Raw genomic sequence first — 21,285 nt, forward strand, 5'->3', positions numbered from 1 at the left:
CCTAGCCTTAATTAAGGTACAGCCCCAGCATTTGCCTGAAAATGGGAAACCACGTAAGAGCATCTTCAGGGCTGCCGACACTGGGGTTCGAACCCACTATCACCCAAATGCGAGCTCACAGCTGCGCGCTCCTAACCGCATGGCCAACTTGTCCGGTGTAAACGAGTTGAAAAGAGAGGTTGTAAGTTTCATTAAGAGGAAAACTCCTCTCATTAATGTATTGATGTCGTGAAAGTGTTTCAGGGGATCACTGTAAGTAGGTCTACTAAGATGTTAATATAAGGTGGTGGTGATGGTGGTGGTGGTGGTGGTGATTGTTTTAAGAGGAAGTACAACCAAGTAACCATCGTTTATTAACACTAATCAGAGGGAAAATATTGAAGGGGCCCGACACTTCGAAAAATGAAGGTATCGGCCTCTGAAAGACAAAGCCACGAAGGACGTGAAAATGAAAGACTCCCTAGGCCTCCACACGTACTACCGTCGAGGTCGGATAGGATAGATGAAAGCAAGGAGCCTGACACAAGTAGAATCAATGCCAGGAGTCAGCTGTGAGCCCCATGGTTGCCAACCCACACTCCCACGTTAAGAGCCCCTAGGGCCACTTTCAGTCGCGTTTTACGACAGGCAGGGGATACCGTATGGATTATTCTACAGCCCCCACCCATAGGGGGTGTTAATGTAAAGAATATAGATTTATTCATATGGTTATAGAGTGGAAGGTCATTTGGATTTTTAAAAAGTTGGAATTCTAGAGGGCACATTTCGGTAAATATTCGTTTGTAGGAAGAAGAATTAGGGATTGGAATAATTTTCAAAGGGAGATAATGGATACATTTCCAATTTCTTTGACATCGTAAAGAAAAAACAAACTTGGTAAAGAACTGCTAGAGAGTCGGTCTCTTGGGTGAGAGTGACAGTGCAGATCAGTGGTGATTGAGTGTTTTAAGATGTTAAACGATATCTTAAAACCTTCAGCACTTCGTACTGCAACTTCAGTCTAAAGAGGAAGAGTTCTTATCCCTCGTAAAGCAGAATAAGTCTGCTTAGTGCGTAACGAATGTAATTTCGGGCCCGCCTGCCAAAATAAAAATTCGGGCCCCCTCAAATAAACCAATGAATAACTTAATATAAATTTAATTAGAGCAGATATAAGTAATGACATGCATTGCCAAGTTATATACACAAAGGGATTATTTGTTATTGTAAAATTATTACAAATAATGTGTAATAAGTTTTATTTGATTTCTTCCGTGGTTTACCGGCTAAGCTGCTGAAATGCCAACCATGAACCACTTAGAAGTCCGTACTTAACTTTAATTGGCTTAATTTTTCAGTAACTAAAAACTATATTCTGTAACCGATACTGCAACACAGAAGAAACAAAGTTGACTGTTACTCATCATCATCATCTGTTTGCCCTCCAGGTTCGGTTTTTCCCTCGGACTTAGCGAGGGATCCCACCTCTAATCCCACCTCTACCGCCTGGAGCTTCAGACTCCAACTGGGGAGTATGACCAGTACCTCGCCCAGGCGGCCTCACCTGCTATGCTGAACAGGGGCCTTGAGGAGGGATGGGAAGATTGGAAGGGATAGGCAAGGAAGAGGGAAGGAAGCGGCCGTGGCCTAAGTTAGGTACCATCCCGGCATTCGCCTGGAGGAGAAGTGGGAAATCACGGAAAACCACTTCCAGGATGGCTGAGGTGGGAATTGAACCCACCTCTACTCAGTTGACCTCCCGAGGCTGAGTGGACCCCGTTCCAGCCCTCGTACCACTTTTCAAATTTTCGTGGCAGAGCCGGGAATCGAACCCGGGCCTCCGGGGGTGGCAGCTAATCACGCTAACCACTACACCACAGAGGCGGACAGTTGACTGTTACTACAACTTCTTATTGCCATTATACACTGTTGTCGAATAAATGTGCGACCAAAGTTAAATGTTCTGCAAATCTCAGCTGCGCTACACATCAATAAAGTATCATTTCCTAACTAAAATATTATATTTCGGTATCAATTTGAGGCAGATCAGCAACTAATGACAAGATCACATACAAGAATGAGCCACTAGCAATCGACCCACACTTTAAATATCTAGAGATCACCTTGCAGACTTATGGAACTCTTTTCACGATGCATGTTAAAGAAAGAATAACAGCCGCAACCTTAGCCATGACTACTGTAAAAAAATCTACCAAAGATCTCGCTGGCAACCGCAATGGAAATATTTAAATTGAAAATTACCCGCGTAATAGCATATGGCATGGCATTAATTTGGGAGCATCTTACCACCACCACTACTACTACTACTACTAAACGTTTTCACTCCTTCCCTGAAGGGGGAGGCGGGCCTCTTGGACGGTGACGCCGTCTCTCAGACCGGGAGATTTGTTACGGTGAAGCAGATGTGCGGAGAAGGTGAGGGGGTGGGCGGCCGTGGCCTATACTACGAACTGTCCCGGCATCCGCCTTAGTGCAGGAGAATGGAAAACCACGAAAACCATTCTCAGGACAGCCGACGGGTGGGACCAGGCGTGAAGTCCGGCACTGTGCCCCAGGCCCGTCTCCCAAATGCAGAGGCGTAGAGGCACGGTAGAGCCGTGGCCAACTTTCCTCTGCTCGGTTGGCCGGTCAGAGTACAGAGCTGTTGGACCACGGGCAAGCCGTGGCCTCTTAAGGGACGAAACCCAAGGGCCGAAACCCCCTCTGCATCTACCGACCGCATCTTACCAAAAGCAATCTAGTAGATATAGAAAAAGTGAAAGGCAAATTCTTAAGGGGGGAGACCCAGCTTAACACGGGAAAAATAGGCCAATATTCATTCGATTGTTATATATACTACAAACGTTGTTGACAAATGCTGCACATGTCCCAGTATTGGCATGCTTCAGACCAATCAGAAGCAACTTCTATAATGTCAAAATTCTAATTATAACATTTTAAAATATGTTCACGGATTTCACCACCGGATATGCAGCAGAGCCAATACTACCATGAACCAAACGAATTACTTTTTTTTTTTGCTAGTTGCTTTACGTTGCACCGACACAGATAGGTCTTATGGCGACGATGGGACAGGGAAGGGCTAGAAGTGGGAAGGAAGAGGCCGTGGCCTTAATTAAGGTACAACCCCAACATTTGCCTGGCGTGAAAATGGGAAACCACGGAAAACCATTTTCAGGGCTGCCGACAGTGGGGTTCGAACCTACTATCTCCCGAATACTGGCCGCACTTAATCGACTGCAGCTATCGAGCTTGGTTAAAACGAATTACAGTGTTTATGCAAATTGTGCGGGAAAAGGTGTGAGAGGTACCACGCAGTGTCATGCAGGAAAAGATTAGTGCCACTGACTAAATTCTGTCTCGATGAAAATGAGAGCTAAAATTTTCTTTGCACATTGTGCGAATATTTTTTCTATTATTAAGGCATCAATTTGAATTGCTGCTATTCTTTTTAAATACTTTAGTGCAGGTCTTTTCTGAAGAGCATAGCGCGGTGTTGCGAGAGATGGCAAAGGGCAAGCATTTGTTTACAGCTGTGCTGTGTTACACTCAACACAATAAACTGCTGCTGGATGCAACCGAGTAGCAATTCCTCTGCGTACAAATTAATTAAAAAAAAAAATCCTATTTCGACTGATTCTACGAAACCGCCCAGGACATTTCCGTGCAGACACATTAGGCTAGGCCTATATATTTTTTCTGCGGGGAGTCTGCGGGGCCTCTTAAAGACCCAGGCATTGCAGGCCCTAACGTTCCGCCCTTGGGTCTACCGGTATCGAGTAAAGTAAAACGGGAAAAGGGAGGATTCTCTTGATGATGATGATGCTTGTTTAAAGGGGCCTAACATCTAGGTCATCGGCCCCTAGATTATCTTGATCTCTCTCACAAACAAAAAAATCTAGGAGGCTGGAGTCTTTTATAAGAACGGGAAGAAATGTCACACCACCACATCACACTCGATTGCTTCTCGAGAATATCACGCACCTCCTTAGAGTAAAGATGAATATTTTCTATTGGCATGAAGTTGTGCGAGCTGATGAGAGAATGTTTAGTTAGTAAAGGCTAAATGATAGCTTGTTATTGGTTCCAAAGGAGGCACTTTTGTTGATCAGATGAGCAGTTTCTGTTTCTTCTTTAGCAGCAACCTTCTGCGGGTGGTCACCTAGCCATCGACCATCCTCACTCAATATTGCTTAACGCTTTGTTGAACAGTGTTTCGATATCGAACAAAGCTACTGGATGAACGAAGAGAGACTTGGGCCTCATATTTCTCTTATTGATCATCCAAGAGTGATATTATACATTTCTTTAGTACCGGAACCGGGAAGCGATCTACTCGCAAAACCTGTCACTTTATTCAGCTGAAAGAAAGCTGTGACTTTTGTGTATAATCTGTTATTGCCTTCCATTGTGGCGTACGTGTGGAAGATACTAGTCAATGCCCGGGAAAACTCTCCAGTTTCCAGCAAAATTATAAACCTTAATTCATATTCTTGCGTCCATGCGCAATATTCAGTGGTTGTTTGTTTTTAATCAAATGCATCATGGGATAAAACATCATCGGGACGCCATTTTGGAGTTTGGTACTGGTTGTATAAAATTACGGAACATAGAATTTCAAATGTGTAATGTACAGGACTGAGGTGTAAATTTTCACTTAATGAATGTTATTTTACGTGAGTTTATTATCGTACAACCCGTCATTTGCTTTTTGACGACAGATGTAGTGTAATAATATTGTAACCTAAACATACAATCTGCTGCTCCAAGCTCCGTCTTCCCCCCACCCCTCCTTCATTTCACCATTTGTTCTGTATTTTAATCTTGTTAATAAACACGTGTATGTAAGAGTTATTGGCTTCCAAATCAGGTTACTATAATAGGATTGCATGCAAGTGACGTGACTTCCAGCGGAAATATAAGTTGCGACTTCTTGTGTGAAATCCGTGAATCAGGAAAGGGTTGTGGCAGCAGATGTATTGCGACGTCTGTTAGCTACCACACCCAGCAGTAAAGGGCGAGGGAGGCAATTGGAGGAGCCCTTCGTAAAGTGTGTGTGCGTAAATGTGTGTGTGTGTATTATCGGGGACGAAACGAGTGCATATTAATGTTTATTCCTTCGTAGGAGTGTTCCGTGTGTAAGGTGCTGTGAGGGTTTCAAAACGGCACGGAAAACGGCTCTGTACAGATAATATTGGCTGAGCAACCCTCCGAAGTTAATATCATGGCGTGCTGCCTCTCGGAAGAAGCGAAGGAGCAAAAGAGGATAAATCAAGAAATTGAAAGGCAACTTCGGAGGGATAAACGTGATGCGAGACGTGAACTCAAGTTACTTTTATTAGGTAAGTACGGTTGTTTAGTTGGGAGTCACAGGTGTGATTTGCAAACTGTTTTTAGCAACTGTCCGTATTTATAATTCGGTACGTTAATTATATTTATGACAGAATCTGCATATTTATCAGGTGATTAGGATTAGCATGCTACATTTAGGAAACTGTTTGTGGTTGTTACATTTTTCGACTGTCATCAGCTGTCAATCCAGTCACTTGTCCTGTAGCCTGCATGTTTTATTGCCGGTTTTTATTGATAATTTGATTAAATTATAAAACAGTAAGCCATGATATGTTTTGAAAGTATTTATGATTCATTTTTGACATTCTTGAAGCGGTTCCGAGATATCTTCCTAACCTATAAATGTCGGAAATGGAATAGGGACTTAAGAAACATAGTGCAGTGATATAACATGATGATGTATATTAGTCGTTCGATTTTATGTAATCCTCCTCAGATGAAGGAGACAGCATATTTGTGTGTGAGTAAATTATATAGGCTAGTTGTGTGACATTGCAAAAATCTGTTAATTTTGTGTCCGGTGGAATGTTTCTTTTGTGTAATAGTCACAATGTTGGTCAACTGAAATTCGTCGTAACTAAGTGATGGATTGCAGTTTAATGGGATTTTCTTAAAATTTGCTGGTGTTCATACTTATTGTGGAATTATCTACATTCAACTTTTTAAAAATAGAGTGAGGAATACTAACTCTACAAGCCATAATTGATCAGTTCTAGAAAACAACATATCTGTGAGATCAGAAAGATATTTTAATTTCAAATCGGAAGATATCGCATTTGACAGTTGCTCCCTGGTAGAATTTATTAGGTCTAGGCTATAGAGAACACTACATTTCATTTCATCTCCTTAACTCCTCTGGTGAGGTTGACATCAGGAAAGGCATCCAGTTGTATAAACTCACTAATAATATTCATCTCGCTTCGTATCCAATCCAGTAGAGAAGCAGGACAAGGGTTGGACATACATAGCCAGTAGGAATGTAGCAGCAGTAGAGGTTGACAAACTTTAACTGCTTACCTAGTCTATTTGCCTCATGTCACTTCACCATTTAGCTTACTGCATTCAGAAAAAATGATCACTTTTGATTTTTCCATTCCCTATAGGCCTATATTTTATTAACAAAATACTTTTCTTAATTCAACTTGTCATAATTGACAGAATGTGTTGGATGAATTTTGTTGCCGGGATTAAATTATTCACATAATGTTCACACATAGCAACTTAGACAGCATGTTTGTTTATATGTTTAAAATTTACTTAACTTTAAATGATAGTGTGTAGAATCTTGTATTATTATATAGTAGAATACAGGTGAATTTCAGTGTTAGTTTATAGAATATTGAATGACTCTACCACAAACTTATGCCTGTAGGTTACAAGTACAATTTAAATTTAGGTAGGTGTAGGGAATAGTCTTTAGTGAATTTGTTGTTCTCTTAGCACTGCCCACTGGATCAGGAGACGAGAACTCTTAACGAAACCCAGAAACTTGACCTGTGCATGTTATCCATAGATTTTAACATCAGTCTGTGTTTTTCATTCGACAGTCTAAGTGTTTCATCTGTTCTAGCCTACTAGTAGTTTCAGATTCTGTCGTGAGCTTACCTTATAGTTTTCCAATAGTAGAAGGGTGTGATAAGATTGATAGGCTAGAGGAAGACGATAGCTGAGTCTTTAGCTTAAGACAACAAGCCTTTTAATGGATACTTCAGTGAGACACACCATTTTACCTGAGTGATACATAAACACTTTTGGTTAGGAGGCATAGACTTCGGAGATAGGGTTTTGTAGTATGGGATTTGGTTGAATTATTTGATAATCTTGTTCAAAAGCAGGGTTATTTTAAAAGCTCAAAATAAGCCTAGCATTGAATATTGATATAGAAAATAGAGTTATTTAGACGAATATACATATTACTTACAGGTAGGCCTAATTTCTGTGTTGTCTTTTACCTAAGTAACCGTATCTATAATCTCCTACTGTAGTAAGTTAATTGAGCAAATTTTGGATTCATAATATAATTTTGTTCTATATGTTTCTCCATTTGTATGTTTTCCTAATAGAAAACTTGGAATGGTTCTCACAAAACGTTGTCAATGTTATGTAGATTATAGATGTAATAATAATAGATTTATTGCAGCTAATAGCCATTGATCCAACAACAATTACAGTGAAAATGAAAAGCTTATACACTACATACGCCTGAGTCATTAAGAGACAGCTGCCTCCTGTTACGCCACTCTACATGATATCGTTCACATTTTTTCCCACACAGTTCACAGATTTAGTTTTAAGGCTGGCTCATGGAAGGCTTTGGTTTTACATACACTCAAAAGTGGAAGGTGAAACGCGTTAACACATGTCGGAGACAACCTCTACCTAAACGTCTAAATCGATCACGATCTTCCATTGCATAAACAATGTTCAGCCAGTGTTTAACTAGGCATCGTTTAAAGTTTCAATATTGGTTTGAAAATGGAGATAAATGTATCTTTCATGCAACTCTTTGCTTGTCGCAACCAATGAAATTCGTCGGTGCGCGCACCAAACGCCAGTCAGCTGTTTGTCTTCCTACACATTACTCAAATATGGCTAAGCATGAGCATGACTTGCGAACATATAAGAGTATCACTTTCAGTGGAAATTAAATCTCATAATATTATTGACACTAAAGCGACACGCCACTGTACGGGGAAGTGTAGCTTTGATTATAGCGTTGTTACAGTGAGTGTAATCTACTCATAAATACGGTAGCTTCGATGAAGGGAAGATGAAGCAATAGTGATGTGTAACAGTGTGTGTTGTATGGGTCATATAGATGTAGCTTGCATTCTGGAGATTGTAGGTTCGAGCATCATCAGCAGCCCTGAAGATTGTTTTCCGTAGTTTCCCTATTTTTACACCAGGCAAATACTAGGGCTGTTGTTATGGCCACGGCTCTTCTTCCCCAGTCCTCCTCTTTAAACAGTAATCACCATCGCCATCACTTGTCTTTTTCTATCTGATAGTTGCCGAAAACTTATACAATTATATACATGAAAACCACATACAACCTACTTTTTAGTTTTCACTATTGTGTGTGTTTACTTGGCAGTAAATATAAGTGAATCCCTCCCGGTTGATGTATGTGACAGCCCTCTGACGAATGGGGACAAGTAAATCTGACATATATGTAGTCGAAGTGACCTATAATTCCATGGAAATTACCCCATGTATATAATAAAATATATCGGTTGCCAAGAATTGTATTCAAGTTGACAGTTACAGACTGTCCCTTTGTCAGTTTCAAGAAACAAGTCTCTTGAAAAGTGAAACCTTATTTTAAGATCTATCTCCCCGTACATGTCAAATGAATTGCTGCGATTTAGCAGTGGGTTGGGTGACCCACAGAGAGGCCATCGGACTAACCTTTCTTCCTGGAATCTCCTCAGCATGATGAAACAAATTACATGTTTCATGGTACAGGTATAATTTTACCTTCGGCAGCCCAGAGTTTATAACATTATAAGGAAGCAAAAATAATGCAAATCTTACTTGGAATTACTATTAGAGGAGAGATATGTTCATTGTGATGTCTAGGAATCCACCATCCCGCCCCAAGAAGTATATTTACTTTTATAACCTAATAAAGAGCAGCACCTGCCATTGGCCATGGCTAAAGTAGCTACTTGCATTCTCATTGGTCAACATGAACAGAATGTTACAGAGATAAGTTTTTTAAGGTTCAGCCTTTTCAATACAAATTACGAGTTGTATAATATATTATTTACAACATTTATTCAATAATGGTACTGGTTTTGACTTTTAAATGTCATCATCAGCTATAAAATACATTAATCACACAATTGAGAAAGGACATTAAAATTGACGTTTTGGCACATAAATACATAGTTTTTTTAACAATAAAAGATTAATAGGTTTTCACATGTTATCGAAGCATGAAAGTCTTTTGAAACGCTTATTTACACTGTGTGCGGAGTAAAATAGTAAAAAACGTATAGCAATCACTTGATACACTGTTTTTGTTGATCTGTTTATGTGCTAATACTCAAATCATCACATCATATTTACTGTTGCATTTGAAACTTGGCGATAATTTGTCCGTCCTTTAAGACACGTTATTCAGATGTTGTCAAAAATGAAAACGTAATTTTAGTTGGTAAGACCTTGTTCGTGTAAGGAACTTGTAGAAATGTGCATTAGTATATCTCATTACTAGGGCCCGGATGTTTATGCAGTAATAGGTTAGAATGCAAACTTACTGAAGCGAGTAATAAGTAGTCTACCTGCACGATGGTAATGCTATGAGGTTTGCATAAACATTAGGGGTTCAGCCCATTAAAACCCCTAGAATTTATGTTACTCCCACTACATTACGTTAGAGCAGGCTAGTCGACATTTCCTACTAACAAAATTATTTAGTAACAAAACTACTTAGTAGGAAATGTCGACTAGCCCGCTCTAACATAATGTAGTGGGAGTAACATAAATTCAAGGGGTTATAATGGCCAGAACCCCTAATGTTTATGCAAACCTCATAGCATTACCATCCTGCGGGTAGACTCTACTTATTACTCGCTTTGCAGTAAGTTTGCATTCTAACCTATTACTGCATAGATATCTGGGCCCTAATCATTACACACATTGTCTTAAAAGGCTTGTTGTGTTCGTTAAATTTATACAATGATGTAGGCCTATTGATAAAATTATAAAGTAAGAAACGGTTAATGGTAATTGGTTGTCCTTCCGTCTTCTCTTCTGATGTAATACAGGTGAATTAAAATTTCCCAGTTCAGTTGGAAGGATTTGAATCGGCCTGAAGTGAAATCAAAACAAAGGAATTGTAAGTATTAAAATATAATGGGCCTGGACAAGCTGAAGTGTGTGTAATATACTGTATATGTGGCTCACCTTGGACAGCGTGTTGAGAAGCTACAGTTTGCGTGAAGGTACGGTCTAATACTGACGAGTGGAGTGTAGTGAGGTATTATCCGCACACTTTATCTTGGTGCATTTGTGTACGGGGGTGAGGAGTAAGGAGGGACCTGTCCCGGTATCGATAGTGCTGCCTGGTGCTGCCAACTGAATGAAAATGAAATCTGAATTGAATCGAGAATATTATCGATCGAAATGAAATTTCTAAACCGTTATCATCTTAAGCCAACAACTATGTCACATACACATTATATAACATTATAAAACATTTCTCGATGCGAATCTTGTTCCTAGCATGAATTCTATACTATGGCTTTGTTGTGTAAACAACAACAGTACTAATACGTAAAGTGTACGCCAGATGTCGCACAACGATGCTGAAGCGATTCATAGTTTGTGTTTCAAAGGTTGCCAGTACGAATCTCGAAGACCGCCGAGGTCGACCGATTCAGCACTAGGGTGTAAATGCACCAAGATAAAGTGTGCGGATAATAGGTTATATCTGGTGGGGGGAGGGATGGGGAGCGGGTTGGAGGAGGGGTTTAAGACAGGTCCTGTGAACAGTGTCGTAGGGGTTTGTAACGTGATAGGGTATTGTGTATCGCGCTAAATATTGGGAAGATCGACACACCTAAATACTTTAATTTAAAAAATCAAAGAGAATGTTAGTTTTTTCTGATATTTTGTTCAGGTTTGAATTGGAGGCAAGGAAACTGGTACCATTATTGAAGAAATATTGTAAATAATATCTTACACAACTCGTAATTTGTATTGAAAAGGTTGATCCTTAAAAAAACTTATCTCTGTGATCCCAGTTCAATATGGAAACGAAAATGAAGTTTAATCGTTTTACAGAATGTGACGTCATTGTCATCAATGCTGATAAATACATTTCATTACCAACCCTGGCCGAATAAAAGCCCAAACAAAAAACACCATGTGAAGGAAACAATGCAGCTTGTAACTGTCCAGACCAATCGTCTTGTCCATATCTTATCCTAACCGTCTGTACGGCAAGAACCAGTCCAGACCAGTCATGTTTCCACATGAAACTAGAGGCCTAGGGCCGCTTCACTGCTTCTAACCGTCCAGACCAATGGTCTTGTCCAGATCCTATCTTATCCGTCCGTACTGCAAGAACCAGTCCAGATCCTATCCTAACGTCCGCACTGCAAGAACCATACCCATACCAGACCAATCATGTAACAATAATCACCGTCACCAGCTATTGAAGCACCACTCGCTCATCAGTTCCTAAGTACAGAGGTTGACAGCACTGAGCACTGCTTGACAACATCCTTCCCGAGCGTGTAAACAAACGACAGTCGTTTCACACGCAGCTGAATGTAGCGAGTACTGGACTGCGGAAGGTAAAATTATAATCGTGGTACATAATCTCTGATTGTGATTCACTCCTCTCATTTGAGGTTAAACAGTGCTCTCGGCAGTGTTTAAACATGACCGGTTGAACATCGGTTTTAGACAGTGTCTAAGTGATAAATAACGTCTCTGCACTGCAGCAGCCATACTTAGGCATTGTTTAACCATAGATATTGTCTAAACACCGTTTCTCCAATTGGCCCAAAATCTTTTCCGGATTGCTCTTTTTTTTTTTCCCTCGATTGCTTGCAGGTTGTTCTTGGTGAGATAGGGCCAAATGAGTTGTATCCCAAGTAGCAATGTAACTTTACTTTGCTGAAGATTTTCATAGCTGTGTCAGGTGTCAATTGATAGTCTTAATAGCAGTTTGATGTAGCTTATTGCTATTACTTCTGATGTTGTCCTCTTTATTACATGTTTTGTGGAGGTACTTCTGGAGGTCTGCAAGGTTACACCAAAATAGTTGAAATCATTAACAATTACAGTAAAATGAAAACGTTTTCATTTTACTGTAATCCCAGTTCAATACGGAACAAAATGAAGTTTCTAACTTTCAATCATTAACAATTCTTATGGGTCTTGTTCATAGTCAGTTGGTCTGAGGCGGCAAATCTGCCACTTCTCCTGAATATCGTGTGAACTGATTTGTCCATGTTCAGATGGAATTTGTTTCATTTTGCCCAGGATACCAATAAATCATATCATTTCTATCAGTCTTCTCAGTTTGAGGAGCCAAGGGCTATGTTGTCTTCATTGGCATGTAGAGAGAGATTTGCCCTTCAGGGTTCAGTATTTCCACGATGTCTGAAGTAATAATCAGGGAGCAGATCTATCGGGTCACCCTGTAGAACACCCCTCGTCTGGATGATAGATCGTGAAGATTGTCTCTTACAATGACTGTACCAAGCAAGTGGCTATGAGGTTTGAATCACGTAACTTATCAGCTTGCGTTTGGGAGATAGTAGTGGGTTTTAATCCCACTGTCAGCAGCCCTGAAGATGGTTTCCTGTGGTTTCCCATTTTCACAGGCAAATCAAGGCCATGGTTGTTTCCTTCCCTCTCCCAGCCCTTTATTATTCAATCGTCTCCATAAGACCTATCTTTGTCCTTGCGACATAAATCAGAGTAGGAAAAAAAAAGGTGACTGTATTATCCTACAAAATGTTTGCCAGTATGTTTGTTACTAGGCAGTTTCCTTCCTCTAACATTTGTCCAAGTTTATCAATAAGAATCTGATGATCTAGCAGGTCGAAAGCCTTTTTGTAGTCTACAAAGGTGACATGGTAATGGTATTTGCCTCTTTTATGTAACAGAGCTTCTTCGATTTCATCCAGTAGGTTCTGTATCACGTGTAAAGTTGACCTGCCTTTCCTGAATCTGTATTGTTGATTGGGGATGATTTCAGTAGATAGTGAGGTGAGCCTAACTGTTAAGATTTTGCTGACCCATCTGTTGAAAGAGAAGGGAGATGTAGAGTGAGTTCATCTGTACGAGGGGGTACTTAAAAAAAAAAAAACAACCAGAAATACTTTTAAAAAACTATATATTTTCTATTTTTTTTTTTACAAAACAACCCTATCCCCTTCAAAATACTCTCCATTACAACTGATACATTTGTCCCACTGTTCAGAACCTTTTTTGTAATCTTTAGAAATGGTTGACAGCTCCTCCCTCGTTGTTTTCTTGACCTCTTCAATGTTGTCAAATCGGTGTCCTTTCATGCCTCTTTTCATGCGTGGAAATAAGAAAAAGTTGCACAGAGCCAGGTTAAGCGAGTAAGGTGCGTGGGGCAGTGGAACCATGCCATTTTTAGCCAGAAACTGTCTTAACAGAGATGGCTGTGTGTGCAGGTGCGTTGTCATGGTGGAAGAACCAGTTTCCTGTCTGCCACAAATTGGGTCTTTTTTGACGATTCATATAAAAGGTTTGATTGACGGTCTGACCTGGGGGAACAAACTCTGTATGAACTACGCCCTTGGCATCAGTAAAGCAAATCAGCATTGTTTTGATGTTTGATTTGACTTGGCAACATTTTTTTTTTTTTTTTTTTTAATGGGATGACAATGATGTCCTCCATGGGCTTGATTGTTGCTTTGTTTCTGGGTTGTAACCATAGCACCATGACTCGTCACCGTCTGCTTTCATGACAGAAAATCTGAATCAGTTTCAAGCTATTGTTTCAAACCACAACATGTTTCAACTCGACGTTCTTTTTGATTGTCAGTCAGAACCCGAGGAACAAACTTGGCAGCAACCCTTTCCATTCTCAAATCTTTCGTTAAAATTCGCTGAACCGAGCTCCAAGATAAGCCACTAATCTCTGACAGTTGGTCAATTTTCTGACAGTCTGTGAGCACAAGCTCTCAAATTTTTTCAACATTTTCATCGTTTCGGGCAGTTGATGAACGTCCAGAACGAGGTTGGTCATCAATCGACATGTCGCCATTTTTAAACCGAGGAAACCACTCGTACACTTGAGTTTTTCCCATAGCATCATCTTTATAAGTTATTTTCTACATTAAATAGTTTCAGCAGCATTTTTACCAAATAGAAAACAAAATTTCACAGCTGCATGTTGTTCACTTAAACTTGCCATCATAAAAACCAAAACAAGAACAAAAACAATCACTGCAGATTAACAGAGCAGAACAGGCCAGGTTGATAAAACAGGCGGCACTGAACTGTCAATGAGTTGCACTATACACGCCTAGCGGCAGAAATGCATAGTAAACAAGCTTCGCCCACGGCAATGTTATTCCGGTTATTTTTGGGTACCCCTTCGTACAGATGCCATACAGCCACAACAGGAGAGAGAGGACTAATTTCTTCATGGAAAACTTCGAAGAGGAAGCTTTGTCGTCGGCACCTTGCAAACCCTGGTGGCGTTATGTGGATGATACATTCGTCGTATGGACGGAAGGTGAAGACAATCTTAGTCACTTTCTGGATCACCTTAATCGCCAGCACCCTTCCATTTGTTTCACCATGGAAATGGAATCTGACGGCAAAATACCATTTTTAGATGTTCTTGTCACCAAGAAAGAGGATGGATCTTTAGGACACAGCGTTTATCGTAAGCCTACACACACCATTAGATATCTCCTCGCAGATTCTCACCATCACCCTGCCCAGAAACATGGTATCCTTAAAACTCTGGACTACCAGAGCCAGGAGGATTTGTGAAGTGTCAGCTCTACAAGAGGAAATTAACACCTTGAGAACCACCTTTGAGAGCAGCGATTACAGCAGAGCTTTGATCTCAACGGTTCTTAAATCGACACATAATCGGACGTCTATTAAGGAAAAAGATGTAAAAGGAACTGCTTACCTACATAACACGACGGATTGTATTGTTAAAATCTTATGTAGGTACCATGTACGAACTGTTTTTTGGAACATCAGTTAAGATTAGGCAACTCCTGCGACCAACTAAGGATAGTTTACCTAAATTGCAACAACCTGGTATCTACAGAGTTCCCTGTACTTGTGGCAAGGTTTATATTGGGCAGACTTCAAGAACGGTATGTACTCGCATCAAAGAACATAACAGATGTATCAGACTCAACCATCCTGATAAATCAGCTGTTGCTGATCATGCCTTAACACCTGGTCATGATGTTTTGTTCCAAGAAGTGGATGTTCTTACCCGCATAAAGCAATATCGCCCAAGAATTATCAGGGAGGCGGTTGAAATACGTAAACACCCAGATAATTTCAACCGCGATACAGGCTACAACCTCAGTGAATCATGGTTACCTATTATCAGAACCATTATAGAGTAATGCTTTACTGTTGCCATTTGTTGTCTCTATCTGGGGCAAAAATGGCGTCCCGTTTACATCTTAGGGCACCATTTCAAGTTCCTTGTTGCTTTTTCCTAGCAACCTGTTATGCGTCGTTTTATTTCTCTGTGTCTCCCGATGAAGAAAGGCAAGGTTCCTTTCGAAATGCGTTGAGTGTGTTTTTATAATTAATTACATGGCATAAGCCAAAAAATATACTTCATGAACAGTCTTCTTTGTCTAATTAGTGTTGCAAACTGTTCTGACCATTCTTTAGTAGACTGGCCTAACGAGTTACTGTCAGGAACTTCAGTTTGAGAGATTTTATACCCCTCTGCCAGTACTTTATACAGAGTTTTTGAATACACATACCATAAGCGATGAGTTGATTGTAGAATGCGACAATCATTTATTTGGTGAATTTTGGCATCTATTGGATGAGTCATTTTCAGTTTGTCATATAGGCCTGCTAACCTTCCACTGGCAATAATTATCTAGATTTAGCTGAACTTATCACTGATGAGTGTTCTTCACTGGGCTCTATCCAATAATGAATTAAGTTCAGTATAGTGTAACCGTCCTACGAGAAGAGATATAATCTGATGGTTGTCTAGTTGTTCTTCCCCTTAAAACAATAATCTCTACCACCAATCATCTGATGTACGTTTCGTTTTAATCTAAGAATACTCTTTTCTGTCATTCATAAGAAATCTTACATATTGCATCTTCTAAAAATGAATTTTTAAATTAATTATTTACTTTGTAAAGATCATCCCAGAAGGAACTACAGAATCTTTCCAACTTTTGAGGAGAGATTGATAAAAGATACCGTATAATCCCGAATACCTCCCCCCCCGCACTTTTTTCCTCAAAATATTGGTTTTAAATCTTGGGTGCGGGGTTGTATTCAAGCCGTTCATTCTTGTAAATATTTACTACGGTTACATGGAGTATTGAAATAGATTTTAATACGGTTACCGTACTCAGTATACCACATGTAAACGGGCATTCAGGTCTTATTTTGTTTTAGTTGCGTTCTAGAAAACAAGATCGATTTTTTTCTCAATATGGTTACAGTGGCATGTAAACGCATAATGCAAGGTAATGAAATACGGTAAATCAAGGAATATGGGTAAATATGAAAGCCACTGCTGCGGATGCTCGATTGTCATTTGTTTCACAAGTGTTGCTGGCATGCTGGGTGCGCGAACAGCTGATCTCGCGGGATATCGTTCTTTTCGAGAGTCGAGACTTGTTGGTTATGGAAGTTCACATTCGAGTTCCGTATCTGTCCCGTGAAAGTGCTGTCTCGATAGTAAGTGATGGATTCAAAACGGCGTCTGCGGTCATTTACTGTGGGTAAGTTGTAAGTGAAGCTGAAATATACGGAAATCGTGCTGTTGGCAGAAAGTAAGATATTGATGAATCATGTATTCGCGATTGGCGGAAGAAGGAAAAACTTCCAAAACGTAATGGCGATCACAGAGCGTTCCCGCAGGCGGAGAGCAGTGTTTCCGGAAATTGAAGAACGACTCCACAAATTTGTGATAGAAAAATGTGAGTTAGGATGTGGTGTTTCTAGTGAAATGTGTCAATTGAAAGCACTAGAGATCTCAAAAGAACTCGCACAGGGTTTTACTGCAAGCTGCGGATGGATCCGAAACTTTTATCGGAGAAAGGGATTGTGCATGTCTATTTCACATCTCCCTGGGGCGTATGAAGAAAAATGAACGGCCTTTCAGCGTCGCATTATTCATTTGAGGAAGCAAAATTCTTATCTGCTGTCGCAAATTGGGAATGCTGAAAATGCTGAATGGAAAATACAGTGGATACGAAGGGTTCTAAAAGTGTAACCATCAGAACAGGTGGTAACGAAAAGCAACGATGCACGGTAATGTTGTGCGTATTAGCGGATGGAACCAAACTCCTTCTATACGTGGTTCTGGAAAGGAAAACCTTCCGAAAGGAAACTCTTCATCCAGTGTTATTGTTAGAACACATGAGTCTGGCTGGATGGACAGTGTGTTACTTGATGACTGGGTGAAGTGCGTTTGGCAACGTCGCCTGGCAGCTTTGTTACAAAAACGAAACATGCTTGTGTTGGATAGTTACCGACGACATACAACTGACGCCGTAAATATATGATGAGGAAAGGAAAAACCGATCTTGCGATAATTCATGGAGGACTCACTTCTGTTCTACAGCCTTTGGATGTGTGTGTGAACCGGCCTTTCAAAACTGCAACGAAACAGTTGTACACCAAATGGATGTCTGATGGTGATCACGCGTTAACACCAACCGGACGAGTGAACGAGGTCTGAAGTGGGACTAATATGCAGCTGGATCAAGACTGCATGGGTACGCATTCCCTACGATCTAGTGTCCAAAAGCTTTAAGAAATGTGGAATTTCAAATTCACTGGACGGTAGTGAGGACGACTATTTGTGGAAAGATGCCAACGACAGAAGTTCCTATGGTGAAACTTCAGACGACGGCGGTGAATTGTAAATGATTTGAATATTGGACCAATTTTATTTACAATTTTTGTGATGATTTTATTAATTGTAAGCTGTTTGAATTTATATTTGTGGTATATTTGAAGAAAATTAAATAGATATGCAAGTTATTTGATTTTTATTTTTTTCCGTATTTTGCCATCTCAAAATTAGGGTGCGGGTCTTATTTGGTGGCGGGTGGTATTCGGGATTATACGGTATTTTACATTATGACATTAACATAATCAAATTCGTTTGGTACCAAGCTCGATAGCTGCAGTTGCTTAAGTGCGGCGAGTATCCAGTATTCGGGAGATAGTAGGTTCGAGCCCCACTGTCGGCAGCCCTGAAAATGGTTTTCCGTGGTTTCCCATTTTCACACCAGGCAAATGCTGGGGCTGTACCTTAATTAAGGCCACGGCCGCTTCCTTCCCACTCCTAGCCCTTCCTTGTCCCATCGTCGCCATAAGACCTATCTGTGTCGATGCGACGTAAAGCAATTAGCAAAAAAAATGTGTTTAATTAAATTCACAATTTCATGCCATTTACCTATAAGACCTTTTTTTAGCCAAGATTTTAAATCTCAATCCCTGTGTTAGACCAGTGTTCATGCCAGGATTCAAGATTTGAGATGTACTATGTAGAACACTTCGTTATTGCCACGAATAATAGGCCTAGTGTCAAAAGAAAGAAAAAACAAACAAAGGATTAAAAGAAAATGTGGGAATAGATGAGAATGTGTGTGATCGATCATGTTTATCACTACTTCTTCATTGACTTGTCAGCTAAAGTGAGTACATTGCAGGCCCTGCTGAACCTTTGAAATGCTTTGTATCCACTCTTGGGATATATTTGATGGTTTTGTAACTCTTGAGATTGTCAGACTTTTCTCACACCATGTTCTGAACTTACATTGTAGTATTTGCTTATGTATGGAGGAGCTAGAGGAGTAATTCATAAGTCATTGAAATATTTCTTGGCAGAATAAAATATCCAAACACCATGAAACAAGGAATGTAGAATACGGAAATTTTGGCAATAGGCTATATTTGTTGAGATAACATATTTAATTGATCAAAGGGGAGAATCCGGGCGAGATAAGCCATCGCAAATGTGCCATACTGGTCCATTAATAACTGGTGTAATTGCCTGACTGTTAAATGCAGGCATGCAAACGTGCATGCATTGTGTCGTACAGGTGCCAGATGTCAGCTTGTGCGATGGAGTTCCATTCTGTTACACTTGGTTGGTCAATACAGGGACGGGTAATGCCGGTTGTGGATGAAGCTGGAGTTGTCGTACAATGTTGTCTCATACATGTTCGATTGGGGACAGATAGGAGAATCGAGCAGGCCAAGGCAACATGTCGACACTGGAGAGCACATTGGTTACTACTGCGGCATGAGGGTGTGCATTATCCTGTTCGTAAACACACCCGGGAATTCTGTTCATGAATGGCAGCACAACAGGTCGAAACACCAGGTGGACATACACATTTGTAGTCTGGGTGCGTGGGATAACCACAAGAGTGCTCCTGCTGACATAGGAAATTGCTCCCCAGACCAGAATTCCCGGTGTAGGTCCAGTGTGCCGACGCCGCAGACAGGTGGAATGCAGGCGCTCGCCTGGCCTCCTTCGAACCAACACACGGCCATCACTGGCACCAAGGCAGACCCGGCTTTCATCGGAAAACAGAACGGACCTCCACTTCATCCTCCAATGAGCTCTCGCTTGACACTACTGAAGTTGTAGATGGCGGTTTGGGGCAAGTGGAATGCACACCGCAGGGCATCTGGCTCGGAGCTGTCCTTCAAGTAACCGATTTCGAACACTTCGTTGCATCTCTGTGGTGCCAACTGCCACTTGAATTGCTTGCTGCAGACGCAGTCTGCTATGGTACAGCCATACGCTGAAAACGGCGGTCCTCCCTCTCGGTGGTGCCACGGGGACATCCGGAGCCTGGTCTTCTTACGAGTGTACCTTCACGTGAACACTGCTGCCAGTACACCTGCACAGTGGGGACATTCCTGCCAAGTCATTCTGCAATAGCGCGGAATGAAAATCCACCTTCATGTAGCCGTATCGTATGGTGTCGTTCAACCGCAGTGAGCTGTTGATACTGGCCTCTTTGTTGTCGTAACTTTTACTGTTAGTATTAATAAATGATCATAAAACATCATGAATAAAAATAAATAAATAAATTAATAAAATACTTGAAATAAATTAAATTAATAAACATAATTAATCGAAATGTCCATAGTATGGGCGCCAGAGTTCACCAGAATGGATCTCTCGAATTTAGATAGAGCATGATAATACTTTATATCCCAGGGCGTGTACATAATGCTGCGTACTGGTACATCTGCTACATGCCTTATCTAACCTTCTGAAAACGACTAAATAGGTAGGAACTGCACCTAGGTTCATCAATAACTCCACTGATTCTAAAATATCTAACTATATTCTCAATAAAATCCGTGCATGGGCATCTCATCAACATACCAAAATACACTTATAATACACAAACAAAAGATTGCTGGAAGACATATTTACAGCAACAATAAAGAAAACAGTGGGAAAACAAAAGCGAGAACTAAGCTACCATTTGTAGTTAGTTCGTTGAACAATGTACATATATGTAAATAAAAACCCTTCACTGTCTCAATACGACTTGCCGATTCTCATAATTGGCACTTTTAACACCACACAGATACTGTACCTTGTAATACTGTGTTCACAGACTTTAACACTTGTTGTAAAGATATATACATTTGAGCAACACACGCTTGTCGATCCTGAACGTAAATTATGGAAAGTCTGAGATAGCTTTCACCAACATATAATGCCAGATCACCACAATTGCTACAATACTTAATGCGTAAGCACTCCACAATTTGTTGATCAGCCACTTTCCACGAGCATAACAAGACTACGTTCCATGGACGTTTGAAGTCCAGTCCAGTATATTGCAACCGTGTCACTACCGTACCGTATATCCAGTTTCACTCCCGTGTGTGTTAGCACTCCTTTATCCCCGTACAGTCTTAGCACTACTTCTTTCCCGTACCGTGTGTCAGCACTCCTTCTTCTACAGTCTGTCCAGTTGTAGTTCCTTTACGCTGTGATGTCGAAGTATATAAAGACCTCAGCATTCCCCTTCCTCTCACATGATACGCCTAGATTGATTCTTGCTAGCCAATTATGAGTGATCCTCTTGTCAAGACCACGTCGTGAACTCTTTCCAGTGTCCCAAGGCAATAACACACTCTGGGGTGTTTCACATGAGTCATAGAACTTTCCTGGTACAACAACAAGCTCATCTCATCAGACTGGGATATATA

The 21,285-nt window shown here is 40.6% G+C and overlaps 1 protein-coding gene across 7 annotated transcripts in view; it reads left to right on the plus strand.

The window, feature by feature from the left end:
* The first annotated feature begins 4,690 nt into the window (after window positions 1-4,690).
* Window positions 4,691-21,285, plus strand: part of Galphaq (G protein alpha q subunit) — a 395,971-nt gene continuing 379,376 nt past the window's right edge. For 2 of the 7 annotated variants that reach the window (XM_067137250.2, XM_067137254.2), the window contains exon 1: window positions 4,691-5,342. In XM_067137250.2, the coding sequence (XP_066993351.1) occupies window positions 5,225-5,342 (118 nt within the window). In that variant the 5' untranslated portion in view covers window positions 4,691-5,224. The remainder of the gene's footprint in view (window positions 5,343-21,285) is intronic. The other 5 variants (XM_067137253.2, XM_067137256.2, XM_067137257.2 and 2 more) reach the window with 4 other exon arrangements.

This window comes from Anabrus simplex, chromosome 1, assembly GCF_040414725.1.
Source record: "Anabrus simplex isolate iqAnaSimp1 chromosome 1, ASM4041472v1, whole genome shotgun sequence".
Lineage (NCBI taxonomy): Eukaryota > Metazoa > Arthropoda > Insecta > Orthoptera > Tettigoniidae > Anabrus > Anabrus simplex.